This window comes from Salmo trutta, chromosome 17 (assembly GCF_901001165.1).
Source record: "Salmo trutta chromosome 17, fSalTru1.1, whole genome shotgun sequence".
Lineage (NCBI taxonomy): Eukaryota > Metazoa > Chordata > Actinopteri > Salmoniformes > Salmonidae > Salmo > Salmo trutta.
In genome coordinates this window covers 27,002,514-27,022,523 of record NC_042973.1, presented here as the reverse complement: position 1 = coordinate 27,022,523, position 20,010 = coordinate 27,002,514, and the positions used below count along the sequence as shown (strand labels likewise).

The following is a 20,010-nucleotide window of genomic DNA, read 5'->3' as shown; positions in this document are numbered from 1 at the left end:
TAGTAGCACACATCACACACTAGTAATGAGGGACATTCCTAAAAATTTAGAGGGGCTCAGATGAAACATGTAGGTGGGGCATTCTGCGCTCTAGGGTGAGGCCCAATGTCTCTGATCATCATCAGCCAAACTTTTCATCTAGCAGAGATTATAAATGCAACAGGGGGCCTAATCAGTGGCTTAATTAATGAACCATATACACTGGGTGACATCACCCCACTCAACCATGACACTATCCTAATGGAAACCTAGTTAGCTAGTGACTTGATTCATTTGCCCCACAACTGATAGAGGTCTGTTAGAGGTAGTGTTTAAAGGACTCATATACTTTTCTTTAACTTAATTAATGGTGCTTCAGTCCACTTTGTACAATGTCTCTCAACACGTTAACTTACATTTCTTTACAATTACTTCTACATATACAATAACTCATATATTTAAGCAAGTAGACCTGTATCAGGCAAGATGCTGATTAGTCTAATCGAATTTTGCCAAGGCATCAATAGACAGTCACCTGGAACAGTATACTAACCCTCTTAAAGTTTGAAGTGATGTTGAGGAGAGGTGTGTTTTCGGAAATGTTCGTAGGGTCGATGATGATGTAAGAGGGGAGGGAGGGATTGGCCCCATAGCGCTCAGCATGAACGCTCCGGTGCAAAAGGATGTGTGAGCAAGCAGCGCGCTACTGCAGGGACGGTGTCCACAAACTGCTCCAAAAAGAACAACCGAAACTCCGGGCTCAGGACAGCAAAGAGCAACCAAAACCAGTGGACCAGGACAGCGAGTCAGCAACGGCTGCACAGTCCGGAAACAGCGGCGCCCAGCCCGGTGCAATTGACGGGCTTGTCCGCTGGATAGTCACCAAGATGAGCGACAACAAAAGCATCTCTACCCGGGAATACGCGAAGGAGGAGGCGTCAGTTGCCCAAGAGCAGTTCTTCGCACCAGAGCCACGGAAAGGCATCTCTGTTATATTGGATGTAGGTATCGCTAACTTGATTGTAGGGTTACCAGTTATTTTACCTGCACATGATTCGTTGATATGGTGGCTGAGGTGGAATAGTTTGCGGGAGAAAGTCCCATTTTAATTCAGTGCGCACTTACGCGCAAAGATCAACCTCAATGTTGTGCAAATACTCTACATTAATTCTAGCTTCTCTGAATACACATGCACTCACTATAAATATCTTCAAAATAAAGTTTATCTGTAATCTGTTGGCCTATCTGGCCCATATTTTCCATAAATAGTGGAATAATTCTAAGCACCCATAAACAAATCAAATAGGCTACTCAGAGTTAAGTCCCCCCCATATTGGCTTTGAGTGGTGTTCATAGGCTAAACATCCTAGAATGTGTATCACACCCGGCAGTGATTGGGAGTCCCGTAGGGCGGCGCACAATTGGCCCAGCGTCGTCCAGGTTTGGCCGGGGTAGGCCGTCATTGTAAATACGAATTTGTTATTAATTGACTTGACTAGTTAAATAAAAAAAACAAAAAAAGGTTTTTATCCATGCTCCAAATTGATATCAATAGATGTAAATGCTCCTAGATGTGTGCAGTTTGTTACATAATTGGCCTTTGATTTCACAGCATGCATATACAGTCAATTAAAGCTACAATATGCAACTTTTTGAGTGACCCGGACAAATTCACATATAAATGGAATTTATAGATTTGTCATTCTTATTGAAATCAAGTTTAAGAAGTGGTAGATATGTTATAGGTGCGCTATTTCTATGCTTCCTGTTCTTAAGTTTCGTTTTTGGTCTTTTACTTTCAGTTTTGTACACCAGCTTCAAACAGCTAAAAATACAATATTTTTAGTCGTGAAAAATATATTTGACAGAGGTTTAGATGGTGCAATGATTCTTTAAACTATACTTGCTTGTTTTGTCACAAACTGAAATTATGAAAACTATTAGAATTTTAACAACCAGGAAATGGCAGAGGGATTTCTGCATAGTGCATCTTTAAATGTTGTCTTAATAAAAAAATCTTATAAAGAGCTATAGAATAACATATGACTGATAGTCAGACATCTTGTCTTTACCATGCACTAACACATCTTTAACAGGCATATCTTATTTTTTATCATTTATTACGCTTTTGCAATGTACCCAGCAATTAGCCTACACTGTCGGGTAGGCTGCTGAAGCTGGTCTCAGCAGTGTTGATTTAGTAGGTCAAAGTGTTGCCATAGTATTAGTCATAATTACCTTATGTATATCTGATGCTCGTTTCTCTAGGGATCTACATATTGCTTTTAGGGATAAAAAAAACTGAGAGAGTGAGAGAAACTAGTTCACTTTTAGACCAAGACCCAGATAAGATGATAAAGAAGTGGTGCATGGAAACTGATTATAGGAGACCAGAGGAGTAGAAGTGTGTGTGTGTGTGTGTGTGTGTGTGTGTGTGTGCGCATGGGAGAGAGCAAGAGAAAAAGAGAGGGAGGGAGAGAGAGTACTCAGTATTTGAAAGTGAGAGAGACAGAGTGGTACAGGGTGGCCATTTAAAACCAGATAAGACATTCTCTGCAGAGCCCACTTTTAAGTTCACAATAACTTGCCCAGCTCATACTGTATAAAGTCTTGACTGCACCTAGTGTACACTGAATGACAATGCAGCCTCATACAGTATACTAGATATACAGTATTAGCAATGTAGTTTGCTTCTGCATTTGCCTGTCAATGTAGTGTATTGCTCTAGGACATTCTAGCTCTGTGAGTGACTTAGAGGTGATGATTGAAGGTTTTTAATTAAACTGTCCATATAGATCCGGCAAGTGACATTTACAGAAGATTTTAGTTGGATTATTGGCCATGAAATGCAAATGTTGTTGTCATTTGCACCGTTTTTAGCCTCAGCCATACCAGACTTTACTACTTGCTTTAATTGCATGTTATCTCTTTTTGAAGGACAAACATATCGTATTAATTAATATTATTTATTGCTTGCTATGTGTCAGGATTTTTTTTTCAATAAAATGAGGCTGAGACAGGAGGGGTCAGGAGACACTGTGGCCCCATCCGACGATACCCCCGGACAGGGCCAAACAGGAAGGATATAACCCCACCCACTTTGCCAAAGCACAGCCCCCACACCACTAGAGGGATACCTTCAAACACCAAATTACCATCCTGAGACAAGGCCGAGTATAGCCCACAAAGATCTCCGCCACGGCACAACCCCGGGGGGGGCGCCAACCCAGACAGGAAGACCACGTCAGTGACTCAACCCACTCAAGTGACGCACCCCTCCTAGGGACGGCATGGAAGAACACCAATAAGCCAGTGACTCAGCCCCTGTAATAGGGTTAGAGGCAGAGAATCCCAGTGGAGAGAGGGGAACCGGCCAGGCAGAGACAGCAAGGGCGGTTCGTTGCTCCAGAGCCTTTCCGTTCACCTTCCCACTCCTGGGCCAGACTACACTCAATCATAGGACCCACTGAAGAGATGAGTCTTCAGTAAAGACTTAAAGGTTGAGACCGAGTCTGCATCTCTCACATGGGTAGGCAGACTATTATATACAAATGGAGCTCTATAGGAGAAAGCCCTGCCTCCAGCTGTTTGCTTAGAAATTCTAGGGACAATTAGGAGGCCTGCGTCTTGTAGGTATGTACGGCAGGACCAAATCGGAAAGATAGGTAGGAGCAAGCCCATGTAATGCTTTGTAGGTTAGCAGTAAAACCTTGAAATCAGCCCTTGCCTTAACAGGAAGCCAGTGTAGGGAGGCTAACACTGGAATAATATGATCACATTTTTTGGTTCTAGTCAGGATTCTAGCAGCCGTATTTAGCACTAACTGAATGCCAGCATTGGTTTGTGGTGGGCAGCTACGAAAAATATAGATGACAACTCTCTTGGTAAATGGTATGGTCTACAGCTTATCATAAGGTATTCTAACTCGTTATAGCAAAAACTTGAGACTTCCAGGACCTACTGTATATTTAAATGTATGTGAGTATTGAAACCCCATCTGATTAGAAGAGAAAACTCACAGTAGCTGTTCTTTGTACAGTATTCCTTACAGCCCCATTATTCTCCTTTCTTCTCTCCTCCACACCCCTCCTCCACACAGCAGTGACTGCCTAGGGAAAACAGATCCATCCATTCTTAATGAGGAAAAAAGTCAGGGAGAACGCTGCCTCTCTCTCTCTCGTCCTGTTCCCACCATTCTGTGGTCGCTCTTTCTCACAAATTTTCTTGCTTATTGTTTGTCATGTCTCTTATTCTTTTCCTCTCTCTCATTATTACCTGCTTCTTAATGCTTAATTCTGCCTTGCATGTTACTCAAGTCTCCATCCATCCCCATGACACCTCCGTTCTTTCTCTCTTTGCCAAGACATTCTCATTTGATGTTTTCAATTTATCACTTTAATCGTTTTGGCTAATGCTCTGCTGAACTGTACAGAATAGGTCAGTTTCCTCTATTTACTGTAAACCAAGCTCATCTGTATTGTTTTGTGTTGTATTTGTATTTTTTATGGATCGCCATTACTCTACTACCACATATCTACACCACAAAATCCATGTGTATGTATAGTGTGTATGTTATCGTGTGTGTATGTATGTGTATGTCCATGCCTGTGTGTGTGTGTCTCTTCACAGTCCCTGTTCCATAAGGTGTTTTTTTTATCTGATTTTACTGCTTGTATGACGCATTATTTGATGTGGAATAAAGTTCCATGCAGTCATGGCTCAAAGTAGTACTGTGCGCCTGTCACGTCCTGACCAATATAAGTTGTTATTTTCTATGATAGAGTGGTCAGGGCGTGACAGGGGGTGTTTTTGTGTTTGTTCTATGTTCTCTATTTCTATGTTGGATTTCTAGTTTGTCTATATCTAGGTTGGGGTTTATTGGGTTGACCTTCAATTGGAGGCAGCTGTTCCTCGTTGCCTCTAATTGGAGGTCATATTTAGTAGGGGTGTTTTTTCCTGTTGTTTGTGGGTAGTTGTTTTCCGTTTAGTGTATGTTCAACTAATGGAACTGTTGTCGGTCGTTTTGTTGTTTTTGTATTAGTGTTTCATTAAAGTTAATATGAGCACTTCACACGCCGCGCCTTGGTCCCCTTTGTACGACCCGCGTTACAGCGCCTCCCATAGTCTGTTCTGGACTTGGAGACTGAAGACATTTTACATTTACATTTTAGTAATTTAGCAGACAGTCTGATCCAGAGCAACTTACAGTACAGCAAAACACAGGGTGGCTTTTTTGAAGAATCTCAAATATAAAATATATTTTGATTTCTTTAACACTTGTTTGGTTACTACAGTGAGGGAAAAAGGTATTTGATCCCCTGCCTATTTTGTACGTTTGCCCACTGACAAAGAAATGATCAGTCTATAATTTTAATGGTAGGTTTATTTGAACAGTGAGAGACAGAATAACAACAAAAATCCAGAAAATCTTATGTCAAAAATGTTATAAAATGATTTGCATTTTAATGAGGGAAATAATCCCTCCACAGATTTTCTATGGGATTAAGGTCTGGAGACTGGCTAGGCCACTCCAGGACCTTAATGTGCTTCTTCTTGAGCCACTCCTTTGTTGCCTTGGCCGTGTGTTTTGCGTCATTGTCATGCTGGAATACCCATCCACGACCCATTTTCAATGGAGATCATTTCTTGTGACAAATGTTTTTTGTTTTTAGAGGATATTACACAAGGTTAAATTTAGATCCTTGGTTAGGTGGTTAACTGATTTTTTTTTTTACTCCGACATCCTTGGGTAGGAGGAAGAAGTCTGGAAGGGCATCTAGGAATCTTTGGGTTGTCCGAGAATTTAAAGTGCGGCTTATTATAATCCTTGTATGGGGTCTGAGCAGATTATTTCTTGTGATTGCAAACGTAATAAGATGGTGTTCAGATAGTCCAGGAATATGAGGAAAAATATTTAGATCCACAATATTTATTCCAGGGTATGACTGTGGCAATGCGTAGGGCCGGAGACAAGTTGGACAAAACCCACTGAGTCGATGATGGCTCTGAAAGCCTTTTGGATTGGTTCTGTGCACTTTTCCATGTGAATATTGAAGTTACAAAAAATGTGAAAATTCTCCCATGAATACAAGGTCCGATAGGATTTCAGGGAACTCAGTGAGGAATGCTGTATGTGGCCCAGGCGGCCTGTAGTAACAGTAGCTATAAAAAGTGATTGAGTAGGCTGCATAATAACCGTTCTGTTCTTGAACAGTATTGATCACTTTCATTCTCGGTTCTGTTCCTCTGAAAAACATTATTTTACGGTTTTCAGTTCTGTTCCCTGAACCAGTTCCAAATGCTGGATAAGACAATAGCAAACCACACCCTGGCCCCTGGGAACTGAGCTGCTCTAGTTGTTTAATACTTGTCTTAGTAAGTGATACTCTTTGATGTCGTTTTCATTCTATATATTTTAGAGGAGCAGTGTGTGCATTTGGTGTTTGTCCCCTTTTTTTGTCAAATATGTTTTTTTTATCTGAAACGGAGTGAAATTGGGTCACCTACATTATGTGACAGCATGCTGGTAGGCCTGACAAATGGATGATCAGACAAGCCCCTCAACACCAAATTGGACAATTTTATACACACACGCCTGCCACTTTTATCATATTATTCCCCACTTCTGTTGCTTTAATTGTGGTTTACATTTTGCATGATATGTAATATTTTAATGCACCTTTTCTAATCGTGTCAGTGAGGATTAGTCTTTCTGGAGAGTAGGTACCTGTATGTCTTTTGCACATTAGCGTTTTACATCATGAATCTTGTTCTTGAGGCAGCTCACAAAGTCATAAAATCTGATTTTGAACCTAACCTTAACCCTAACATTAACCACAATGCTAACCCTAATGCCTAAACCTAATCTAAAATGAAGCCAATTTTGACTTTGCAACTGGCCCATCTAGCGGTAATCGCTCAGTTCTGCCTCCAGGACAAGACTCATCCCAATAAATGTCAACCTGCAATTCTTTCTCTCCCCATCTAATTTCCCCAATCTTTATTTATCTCTCTCTCCCTCTGTCTCGCGCGCTCTCTCTCTCTCTCAAAACTGACTATTTCATCCACCTCTTGTGTTTGATCTCAAAATGATCTCCTTTCCCTTATCTTTATATCGCAAAGCAATTCTCCGATAGCAGTAGATATGAACGATTAAGCTCAGCAAACACCATCACTTCCAAATGATTTCAATAGTGCTCTAGCAGTGCCTTTCAGGTGGAGTGGAAGATTGTGGTATTGATCTGAAATCGTTCCCAAGACGTTTTGCTCAGCTTACTTCACCCTCAGATGCCAAAGATAAACATGTCACAGACTTGTTATAAAGGCTCCAATCATCTGCAGTCACATAATAAAGCCATAGTAATGTATGGTGTGCTCTCTTCGTCACCTGTCCATTGTCTTTTACTTTGTTTTACCTTTCACGGTTTATTCACTCATTGGACCACATTGACAGGCCTCCTGTCAGGTTTCTAATGTGCATGGTCAATTATTTACCCCTGATTTGTTTTATTAAAACTGCTAAAGTGCTCATCAATCTGGTGAAGCAAATAGGTAGTATCAACAAAGGCACAAAGGACAAACACCTACAGTATACACAGTATTTTATACTGTTAAGCTCATTCATGGATGAAATGCACTCACCGCTTTCAAAAGCATAGAAAGAAACAACACATGAATATGTATCCCTCCCCAGATATAACAATGGTTACAGAAAATGTATTAGTGTTTTAAACTGGTGTGAATACTGCTTTTCCAGTGACAAACGAATGCTTTTTCTTCCTCTACCCTGCAGCCTTAACTGTGCTATTACACACGTGAGTGCACAATGTGGTCAGGCTTTTTAAACAAGCCTACACTGGGTTTTCACTTACTCTTAACTAGCCATTCAGGCAGGCTTATTTACTGTCTCTGTGTCTGTAGCCAGTATCTTTTTAGGCGTTATGGTATCATTGACCTTTTTTTGCCATGTTTTATCATGTTTCATGTTTTGACACTTTTCACATGACTAGTCCCTTCGCTAATGCAGAGCTCCTGTTTTGTCTTAACAGATTTTCCGGAGAGCTGATAAGGATGGTAAGTGTGTTTTTGTTTGTTAAACTGATCTGTTATCATGTTGTTTGTGCCCTGTCAGTAAGGTAGCCACCCTGCCCAGTGTTGTGGGTTATTTGGGTGTTGGTTAATTTCCAGGCTTGTACAGCGTTTTGTTTGGTGCCAGCGCTTCCCTCATTCCCTCTGTCACTTGTTTGTTCTGCTGTCGTCTCTTGGAGCCTTTGACAGAAGAAAACAAACAAGGAGACAACTTAAAAAGCTCAGTTTTCATACCAGCCAGATGGCCTTCTTCGTGTGTGTGTGTGTGTGTGTGTGTGTGTGTGTGTGTGTGTGTGTGTGTGTGTGTGTGTGTGTGTGTGTGAGCGTGCAGTTAGCAAGCAGGATGAGTGCCTGTGTTTTGGGACAGATAACTATTGCAATTTTCCCTCATTCTCTCAATCAATGAGTTGTTAAATTCTGTGTGTATGTTTGTTACTAACACAGTAGATACAATTAACTTTGGTGTATTGACCATGTAGTGTATCTCTAGCAATTTAAGTGTGTGTAACACTTTTGCATGGACACCCAACAATCCTGTAAATGCAAGTTCCCTTTTACCAAATCATTTTCTGTTCTAAAACCAGTGATTTGTCCTTGGTTTTGTTTTACTCAGAGGAATATGGGCTTTTTCCTGTGGGTTCATGAGTAAGCTTCGCAATGGTGAAATCTAACTATTTATTTTTCAAAGGGAAAAACAGCTAATCACTGTGAAAAGGACCACAGCTGCCAAAAGCACATAGTTAAAGAGAATCCTTGTTATTTGATGTATGGAACAAGCTCAGTTTGTGCTATTTTTACCCTCCTCTCCTGGGAAATGTTCTGTGGCTGTTTTAACGAGAGAGAGATGCTAAACACACACACACAGAGAGAGATTACTTTCTAAATGTAATCTGCTACACACTGCTAACTAATATGTGAGAACAATCTTTTTTGTGAACAAATGTTTAGTTTTGTCGTTATAATAAAGTTGGTAGCAACATGTAAAAATCTTGGTGGAAATCTGTTCCAGCTCAAGTCGACTACAAAACCCATAATGCAATGCTCTCTCTATGGTAGCTAGCTATCAAATGTAGCTACACACAATAATACCAAAATAAATATCAGCATGTGAAGTAGCTACAGTAGCTGTAAAATCACCTAAACAATCTGCATTATCAATTTACGAGTCTACAATCTTAACATGTTCAACCTGCAGATCGATGTGCCTCGCAGAGTGGAGTCTGACATTCACAATGGCCATGCAACGGCACCATGCAATGCACCTTGGACTGAAGAGGCAGACAAATAGGAGAAATGTGGTGGATTTTCTGTTAAACTACACATTTCTCAAGGTTGGAATATCGCAAAAAATATGGTCAATGGCTCATTGGAGAAAAGACAACCTCCTACGTTATGACATCGGCCAGTATTGAAATCTGACATGTATGATAGACGTTTTTGAGATCTAAAAGTCATATTCCTATTAACTTTCTGTGTAGTGAGAGAGACTTTATCACGGTGCTATATCATACCGGACGGATTTCTGCCTGCTTGAACAGATACACATGAAGACATGAGAACATGAAATTACCCTGGGAATCAATAGAACATCTCTCAGAGATGCTCTAACACAATATAACATTCAAAATGGGTGAATCTTTCCTTTAAGACAAAAAATCTAAAAGAAAATTCATACATTTTTACAATATAATACATTTTTACTTTGCAGATAGCGAAGACAAGACTCATGCAAATAAATATCAACCTGCTTATGAAGAGGCAATACAAGACAAAAATGAGTATAACCAATTGAACGACATATTGCAGGATAAATCAATGTTACAGTTTATACATAGCTGGCAATAAATTTATGTTGCATTTTACTTTATGGGTTTGGTTATATAAACTCAGCAAAAAAAGAAACATCCTCTCACTGTCAACTGCGTTTATTTCCAGCAAACTTAACATGTGTAAATATTTGTATGAACATAACAAGATTCAACAACTGAGACATAAACTGAACAAGTTCCACAGACATGTGACTAACAGAAATTGAATAATGTGTCCCTGAACAAAGGGGCCCCCCCTCAAAATCCAAAGTAACTGTCAGTATCTGGTGTGGCCACCAGCTGCATTAAGTACTGCAGTGCATCTCCTCCTCATGGACTGCACCAGATTTGCCAGTTCTTGCTGTGAGATGTTACCCCACTCTTCCACCAAGGCACCTGCACGACCCTCACCCTCCGATCCAACAGGTCCCAGACGTGCTCAATGGGATTGAGATCCGGGCTCTTCGCTGGCCATGGCAGAACACTGACACTCCTGACTTGCAGGAAATCACGAACAGAACGAGCAGTATGGCTGGTGGCATTGTCATGCTGGAGGGTCATGTCAGGATGAGCCTGCAGGAAGGGTACCACATGAGGGAGGAGGATGTGTTCCCTGTAACACATAGCGTTGAGATTGCCTGCAATGACAACAAGCTCAGTCCGATGATGCTGTGACACACCGCCCCAGACCATGACGGACCCTCCACCTACAAATCGATCCCGCTCCAAAGTACAGGCCTCGGTGTAACGCTCATTCCTTCGACGATGAACGCGAATCCGACCATCACCCCTGGTGAGACAAAACCGCAATTCGTCAGTGAAGAGCACTTTTTGCCAGTCCTGTCTGGTCCAGCGACGGTGGGTTTGTGCCCATAGGCGACGTTGTTGCTGGTGATGTCTGGTGAGGACCTGCCTTACAACATGCCTACAAGCCCTCAGTCCAGCCTCTCTCAGCCTATTGCGGACAGTCTGAGCACTGATGGAGGGATTGTGCGTTCCTGTTGTAACTCGGGCAGTTGTTGTTGCCATCCTGTACCTGTCCCGCATGTGTGATGTTCGGATGTACTGATCCTGTGCAGGTGTTGTTACACGTGGTCTGCCACTGCGAGGACGATCAGCTGTCCGTCCTGTCTCCCTGTAACGCTGTCTTAGGTGTCTCACAGTACAGACATTGAAATGTATTGCCCTGGCCTCATCTGCAGTCCTCATGTCTCCTTGCAGCATGCCTAAGGCACGTTCACACAGATGAGCAGGGACACTGGACATCTTTCTTTTGGGGTTTTTCAGAGTCAGTAGAAAGGCCTCTTAAGTGTCCTAAGTTTTCATAACTGTGACCTTAATTGCCTACCCTCTGTAAGCTGTTAGTGTCTTAATGACCGTTCCACAGGTGCATGCTCATTAATTGTTTATGGTTCATTGAACAAGCATGGGAAACAGTGTTTAAACCCTTCACAATGAAGATCTGTGAAGTTATTTGGATTTTTACAAATTATCTTTGAAAGACAGGGTCCTGAAAAAGGGTGTTTCTTTTTTTGCTGAGTTTAGGTGTCTTCTAACCCATTGCTTTCTACTACAGATAATAATATAATTAGGCTATATCTTTACATTAAAAACAACAGTCCGTCAGATTTCCAGTCATTCCGATTCATTTAATACCCCTTGATATTCAAGAATAGGACTTGGAAATATAGATTAGCCAAATTGTTTTACTTGAGCATAACCCAAAAACTAAGACCTAATTAACCTACTCTGTTGTTTATGATTTTGTTGTCATGGAGGAATGCTTCAAATTGAAGAAATGCTGCTCTGGGACTGAATTACTTTCGGTTACTTTTAGATTTCTTTCCCCTTAAGAGGCGCAGGTTAGAAGTTTCCGTTATGAATCTTGTTCTGGAGGCAGCTCTACAGAGTGGTCACTAGCTGGCAGAGCCACAAAGTCATAAAATCTGATTTTAAACCGAACCTTAACCACACTGCTAACCCTAATGTCTAATCCTAACCTTAAATTAAAGGAAAAATCTACTAATTCTTATAATTTAGTGTTAAAAAACACTAATATGAGAGAACAATCATTTTCGTGAACAAATGTTTAATTTAATTTAATACCCCTTGATATTCAAGAATAGGACTTGGAAATATAGATTAGCCAAATTGTTTTACCTGAGCATAACCCAAAAACTAAGACCTAATTAGCCTACTCTGTTGTTTATGATTTTGTTGTCATGGAGGACTGCTTCAAATCGAAGAAATGCTGCTCTGGGAATTTCATGCTTTGAGCACTACCGAAATGTATGCTGCATATGCTGCATTTGCTATAGGCCTATTGTTTACATTTTTGTTGGTGACGCTTGATCTCTCAATAATTTGCAGCTGTTTAAGTCTATCAAAAGTGTATGTGTTTCAGCATGTGTCCGTTAGGCCTATGAATTATTATATATATTTTTTTATCAGCACGAATTAGATTTAGAAAGAAGTAACTCCCTCAAACTTGTATTCCATAGGCTGGGATCCACACTATGCAGCTGTTGCAAGAGCGCATTTTTCACTGGCTGTCCACTGTGGCGTAACCTATTCATTATGCTGATTCTTTTGCAAAACGTTTCTTAAGCGGAAGTGAACTGAACGAAAGGGATAGGGATCTACCTGAATTGGTCCAACAGAAACTTTCGTTTTGCTCTGTTTGCTTCCATTTGGTTCTTAAATAGTAAACATTTCTGTAATGAATACATCCCTCGTCGCAAAAACATTGATTGATGGGCAGCTTAAACTTCTTCAATTCAACCATTATAGGGTTAAAATACACACACACACACACACACACACACACACACACACACACATATATATATATATATATATATATATATGAGGAGGCTCATGGTTCTCACCCCCTTCCAAAAACTTACACAGTAATTATGATGACTTACGGAGGACATCCTCCAACCTATCAGAGCTCTTGCAGCATGAACTGACATGCTGTCCACCCAATCAAAGGATCATAGAATGAATCTAGTACTGAAAGCATAATCAACGGCTATCTAGCAGTGCAGTGCATAAAATGTGGTACCGTGATTGTAGCGGGTTTACTAACGTGTTAGTTCTAGTAGCTATGTTGACTATGACGTTAGCTAATATGGTGAGAACGATATAGGCTGTGTGTAGCGGTTAGCGGTTATGGTATGAAGGTTTGGCTTGGAAAGGTTTTGTCACCTGGCCACAGGTGTCTGTTGTGTTGTGCACTGAAGTCCACAAGTGAAGGGAATATGTGAGAGGAGAAGGAATTATACAACGAGCAAAGTGATGATGCTGTTTGTATGTGGCTGCTATTAAAGTGAACTGTGTTCGGGTGATTATAGGTGTATTCATTCCGCCAATTCTGTTGAAAACGTTTCTTACACGTAACCAAACGGGGATTAACCTACCTAAATTTGTCCAATAGAAACTCTTGTTTGCAATTGTTTGGACTAATGATTACACCCTAGGCGGTATTGAATGTGTCGTTATCTGTCACCTTGAATACACCAATTTGTCTCTCGACCTGTGCACCTACGTTATAAACTTTAATTTGAAGGCTAGGTTGTAGCATGTTACATTTGAGCTAGTTGAATGGATTATGAATGACAGTCATCCAATATGCTGTAATAGAAATAAGGCCATTTTCATTAAAAAAAATGTGCCCTCCCTAAACTTAAATGGCACTGACCGGCACTGACCTACAGTATAGGACTACATTTGTGAACAGCCATCCACAACAACCACAATATAGCAAAATGAGAAAGCAGCAGTGTGAGTCACATCAATGTGCCATGTGTCCTAGATATCAATAATAAGTTATATCTGTATCACCCATATGCTACACCACTGCTGTTGTCCTTATCTCCTAGCCTTTATTTAAGTTGGATAATCTTTGGATGCCGACAGCAGTCGCACCATTGGAAGACAGCCTGGACTGTAGCCTATACAAAAGCCTATTCCTGCTCTTTCACCACGATCCATCAAACACATTTAGTGTGTCATCATAGGGGTCTCTGCTCAGGCGGAACACATTTTTGCTAATTTGAATGTAATTGAGAAAACAGTAAATATCCTTTCTGAATTTAAAAGTAATCATCTAGTTTTCAAAGTATCTGTAATCTGATATTTTAGCTGGTAACATAATGGATTCGTTTTTTTGTAATCCGTTACATATGGGGGGGGGGGGGCGATACTGTATTGCCTCTCCCTTCCTGCCCACCTCCAAAAGGGCACCTGCTAAAGAAGCCTATGATAATTTTCATGAGGACCAACATTTGGTGTCAAATGATAGCTAAGAGTCTATATTTTTGGGAAATGAAGGCATAGATAAAAAATAATAATAACAAACATATTAAAAATGTGGCATAAGTAACGGCTTTGATTTCTGATCAAACAGATGGAAAAGGAGTCTTAGAAAACATTTACCAGAAAAAGTATTAAAAGGTATTAGAAATACATCAAAACACAATAATGTTGAAGCAAAGACCTCTGCCAACTAATATCAACACATATTTATTTGTGGAGACATTTCTCTACCTTCTGTAAGTTTAACTTAGGGATAGCCTCATTTTTTTAACATTTCGCCTAAATGACATACCCAAATCTAACTGCCTGTAACTCAGGCCCTGAAGCAAGGATATGCATATTCTTGGTACTATTTGAAAGGAAACACTTTGAAGTTTGTGGAAATGGGAATTGAATGTAGGAGAATATAACACAATAGATCTGGTAGAAGAAAATACAAAGAAAAAACCAACCGGTCTTTTTCTATCACCATCTTTGAAATGCAAGAGAAAGATCATAGTTATAGCCTTCACTCTGGTTGTAATTCCGAAAGTATCCACAAGATGGCAGCAGTGTATGGGCAAAGTTTCAGATGGATAACTTGAAAAATGAGTGAACAACAAGACTTTTAGTGTGAAGTCCCCAGGTACATTTGAGCAAATCGTGAAGGAGAGATTCGCATTCATATTCCATTTTTATGCAAGAATATCGTCAAATCTGTATACTTGGACTTTTAGCTTTCCAAGTATTAGTAGCCATATTATAAGTTCAACATTTGCAAAACAACCAGTTTTCATAACTTCATAACTCTGAATATCCTTATAATTTTTGTCCGAAATGAAAAGGCATGCTGTCGTTCAAGGTTAGTTGCTACATTTTACGACATATATTTGGCAGTTGTTCAAGTGATGGCCGCTCGCGTCATCGGCGTGCCTTGAAGGCATAGCTCTCTGACCAAATATGGTGTCCTATAGGATATACTACACCCCTAATGAAATAGTGAAGTCTTGTTACCTTCTAGGAACTTGGAGGAATAGATACGAACGTGATTTGACTCGTTGAAACAACGTTTAGAGTGAGATTTTCATAATTCCTTTCTTTGCAAATTGAACGAGTGGAAATCGATCGTGCATGCTATATGGATCTTTTTAGGATATATTTAAAAGGATTTTATCAAAAAAAATGACACTTCATTACATTTTTACATTTTAGCAGACGCTCTTATCCAGAGCGACTTACAGTAGTGAATGCATACATTTCACATATTTTTTCTCCGTACGGGTCCCCCGTGGGAATCGAACCCACATCCCTGGCGTTGCAAACACCATGCTCTACCAACTGAGCCACACAGGACCATAACACTTCATGTTATCTCTGGGACCCTTTGATAAATCAGAGCAAGATATCAGAATGTAAGTACACATTTCACCTTCAGAGGTGAATTTATCAAACCTATCGCAAAGAAAAGTGTTTTGTGGTTAGAAGCTCTCCTCAAACAATAGCATGGCATTTTTTCGCAGTAATAGTTACTGTTAATTGGACAGTGCAGTTATATTAACAAGAATTTAAGCTTTCAGCCGATATAAGACACTTATATGTACCGACATTTGTTTCTCTCAAATCTGCAATCTTGACATTACGCGCTGCATGATTTACAACTGTCCCGTTGACGGAACGCCAATCCTTAAGAAGTTCTAACCACTTGAGTACCTGCCGCCCCAAAATGGCCAATATAGCACGGTTAAGTCTGTATCCAGGCACTCCGTGTTGCGTCGTACATAAAAACAGCCCTTAGCCATGGTATATTGGCAATATACCACAACCTCTCTTGCATTATTGCTTAATTAAGTGATTAAAACTTGTAATTCTGTTACCAAATTGGTAACTGAATTACAGAAAAATCTGTAAGGTAATTACTGCAATTGAATTGTCTACAATGGGAAATTATAGTAGTCACAATCCACAGTTGGTGGTTGAAACTTGGTTAGCCCGCCCTGGCCTTGATTTCAACATCAACAGACGTCGTTGTTTGGGCAAGTCCGGACCAGCCATGATTTCAACGTCTACATTTTATTACCGGCAATGATTTGGCCCAAACATAGACATCCATGATTGGTGACCGGACCAAATCTGAACCAATCATAGATGTCTATGTTTCACAAGTTTGGACAGCACAGTACAGTACTGTACAGTACAGTGAAGCACAGTCCAGTACAGAAAAGTACTGTATAGATCAGTACAGTAGTGCACACTAGAGTACAGTATAATGTACTATACTGTACTGAACTGTACTCTACTGAACTCTACTGTGATGTGCTGTACTCTACTGAACTCTACTGTGATGTACTGTACTCTACTGTGATGTACTGAACTCTACTGTGATGTGCTGTACTGTACTGTACTCTACTGTGATGTGCTGTACTGTACTGAACTCTACTGTGATGTACTGTACTCTACTGTGATGTACTGAACTCTACTGTGATGTGCTGTACTGTACTGAACTCTACTGTGATGTACTGTACTCTACTGTGATGTACTGAACTCTACTGTGATGTGCTGTACTGTACTGAACTCTACTGTGCTACTCTGTGATGTTCAAACTTGTAAAACATAGACGTCTATGATTGGTTCAGATTTGGTCCGGCCTAACCAAATTTGATCTTGTTTGGGAATAATAGCCAGTGTGTAGAATAATACCCATAAATGCAAAGGATGATGTTGCATACAGTGCATTCGGAAAGTATTCAAACCCCATTACTTTTTTTGTTACGTTCCAGCCTTATTCTAAAATGGATTAAAAAATGTTTTAAATCAATCTACACACAATACCCCATAATGAGAAAGCGAAAACAGGTTTTTAGACATTTTTCAAAATGTATTAAAAATAATACTGAAATACCTTATTTACATAAGTATTCAGACCCTTTGCTATGAGACTCAAAATTGAGCTCAGGTGCATCCAGGTGTTTCCATTGATCATTCTTGAGATATTTCTACAACTTGGAGTCCACCTGTGGTAAATTCAATTGACTGGACATGATTTGGAAAGGCACACAGCTGTGTCCCATAGTTGACAGTGCACAAACCAAGCCATGAGGTCAAAGGAATTGTCCGTAGAGCGCCGAGGCAGGATTGTGTCGAGGCACAGATCTGGGGAAGGTTACCAAAACATTGGGGATGTTTTTCAGAGTCAAGGACTGGGAGACTAGGGAAAGATGAATGGAGCAAAGTACAGAGAGATCCTTGATGAAAACCTGCTTCAGAGCGCTCAGGACTTCAGACTGGGGTGAAGGTTCACCTTCCAACAGGACAACGACCCTAAGCACACAGCCAAGACAACTCAGGAGTGGCTTTGGGACAAGTCTCTGAATGTTCTTGAGTGGACCCAGCCAGAGCCCGGTACTTGAACCCGATCGAACATCTCTAAAGAGACCTGAAAATAGTTGTGGAGCGACGCTCCCCATCCAAACTGACAGAGCTTGAGAGAATCTGCAGAGAAGAATGGAAGAAACTCCCCAAATACAGGTGTGCCAAGCTTGTAGCGTCATACCCAAGAAGACTTGAGGCTGTAATCGCTGCCATAGGTGCTTCAACAAAGTACTGAGCAAAGGGTCTGAATACTCATGTAAATGTGATTATCATTTTGTAATTCTTTTTCTGAATTTGCAAAAAAATCAAAAACGGTTTTGGATTTGTCATTATGGTTTATTGTGTGTAGATTGATGAGGGATTTTTTTTAAATCAATCTTAGAATAAGGCTGTGACATAACAAATGTGGAAAATGTCTGAATACTTTCTGAATGCACTGTATTTCTACCTATTCAGGATACATCACCATGAAGAGAATGACCTTCATGACCATAATTATGCATTTCTGTGTAGTACAGATCAGGGACCCAGGATGTAATTCCGTTACTGTAATTATTTTACTGGGTTATGCACTTCACTTACAGTAGTTCAATAACCTATATATTTTTCAAACTCAAGGTGTCATATCTGACACCCCATTCTTTCTGTGGAGTAGAGTTTTTGGAAAACGTGATCACATAAAACATTTAGGGAGATCTTACCATAATTCTGTTGCCAAACTTTGCATCTGCACAGTTCTTCCAGTAAATGTGTTTTTGTGAAATTCTCTGTGTTAATTGTTCAAAGTAGTCATTGTGCATATAGTTCAATCAATCAAATGTATACATCAGCCGGTATCACAAAGTGCTATACAGAAACCCAGCCTAAAACCCCAAACAGCAAGCAATGCAGATGTAGAAGCACGGTGGCTAGGAAAAACTCCCTAGAAAGGCAGGAACCTAGGAAGAAACCTAGAGAGGAACCAGGCTATGAGGGGTGTCCAGTCCTCTTCTGGCTGTGCCGGGTGGAGATTATAACAGTACATGGCCAAGATGTTCAAACGTTCATAGATGACCAGCAGGGTCAAATAATAATAATAATCACAGTGGTTGTAAAGGGTGCAACAGGTCAGCACCTCAGGAGTAAATGTCAGTTGGCTTTTTATAGCCGATCATTCAGAGTTAGAGACAGCAGGTGCGGTAGAGAGAGAGAGTCGAAAACAGCAGGTCCGCGAATGGTTTGTATGGTTTATTAAACTTTTAAATCAATGTTTTTGTTTGGCATACATTTTAAAGTGAAATATATGCATAATTACGTTACCATGGAATTGCCCCTACATGTCTCCAAGCGTTAATAATGCAGTTGCAGTGAGAATGGTAATCATTAGTGTGTATTTTCTAGCTGAGCTGACATGCTCCTTTGGCCCTGGAGCTTTTATGGCTCCAGACGAGCTCTGCTTGCCAGGCCCTGATTAGAGGTTCTGACCCCGCAGTGTAATGCTTCTGGGCCCACCGTCAGAGAGTGGGACGCATCACGCCCCTTTAAATGTGGAAGTCCTGTAAGGGAAACTCTTCCCTGAGAGAGAGGTATCAGTAATTATAGACAGTGGGTGGTAATGGAAATTTAATTGGCTTCTTTCTCCCACTTTAAATTCTGAGCACAGCTGCCAATGCTATTCTATGCTCCATTCCCGAAACTGCTCAGGGGGTGCGTGAGTGTTTTCCATCCAGCATTACAGGAAATATCTGTAACAGCACCGCTAGTTTGTGGGAGAGTGTAAGCCTGTGTACCTGATTAGTGATTTACATGCCTAGATCATTGTGGAGTTGTTATTCTGTTTTTTTGACTGGCTTGCAGAGAGTATCCCACTGCCTATCATATAATAGTTTTTCAGAAAGTTTTCAGAAATGTTCTTTTATTGAAGCACAATGAGGAAATGCTTGCAAATTTCAGCCTTTGAGCCACTAGATTTAGTGTTGAAGTAATTGTTTTTCTGAGAGGTTTGATCCTAGCGTTGCCTTAGGTTTCAGTGTGAATGGAATGTTTGCATCATACAGTATGTTCTATCCTAGGATGAAAAGTATTTTTGCCATTGGCTAGTATAGCTGTGTGTTGCTGTGTGTTGCCTCTCAGAGTTTTGTCTCCTCTCGTCTGAACATATCTAGTGAGACAGATCACTCTGCTGACGGAGTGGAGGGAAGTGTTCTGCTTCAAAGTGACAGGCTACTGACATTTTCATGAGAGAGTGAAGATGGAAACGGAGAGAGCAAGAGAAGTAAATGAGAGAGAGAGATAATGAGAAATTGAGTGAGAGAGAAAAGAAGAAAGAAGCAGAGAGAGTGAGTGCTGCTCTTTGGAAAGTGGAGAGAAGTCTAGAGGGGTGGATTCACAAAGGTTTCTTCTTGCCCTATTTTCCTCTCCTCTCCATGGGCAGACTGCGGGGAAAGTCCCTCTCACAACCCCACAGAAAGCAGCATGAATCTGACCT

General features: G+C 40.5%; 1 protein-coding gene across 2 annotated transcripts in view; it reads left to right on the top strand.

Moving 5' to 3' along the window:
• Positions 1-584: 584 nt before the first annotated feature.
• necab2 (N-terminal EF-hand calcium binding protein 2) overlaps positions 585-20,010 on the top strand; it is a 117,281-nt gene continuing 97,855 nt past the window's right edge. Inside the window, exons 1-2 of one of the 2 annotated variants that reach the window (XM_029696347.1) lie at positions 585-980; positions 8,028-8,052. In XM_029696347.1, the coding sequence (XP_029552207.1) occupies positions 663-980; positions 8,028-8,052 (343 nt within the window). In that variant the 5' untranslated portion in view covers positions 585-662. The remainder of the gene's footprint in view (positions 981-8,027; positions 8,053-20,010) is intronic. The other variant, XM_029696346.1, reaches the window with a different exon arrangement.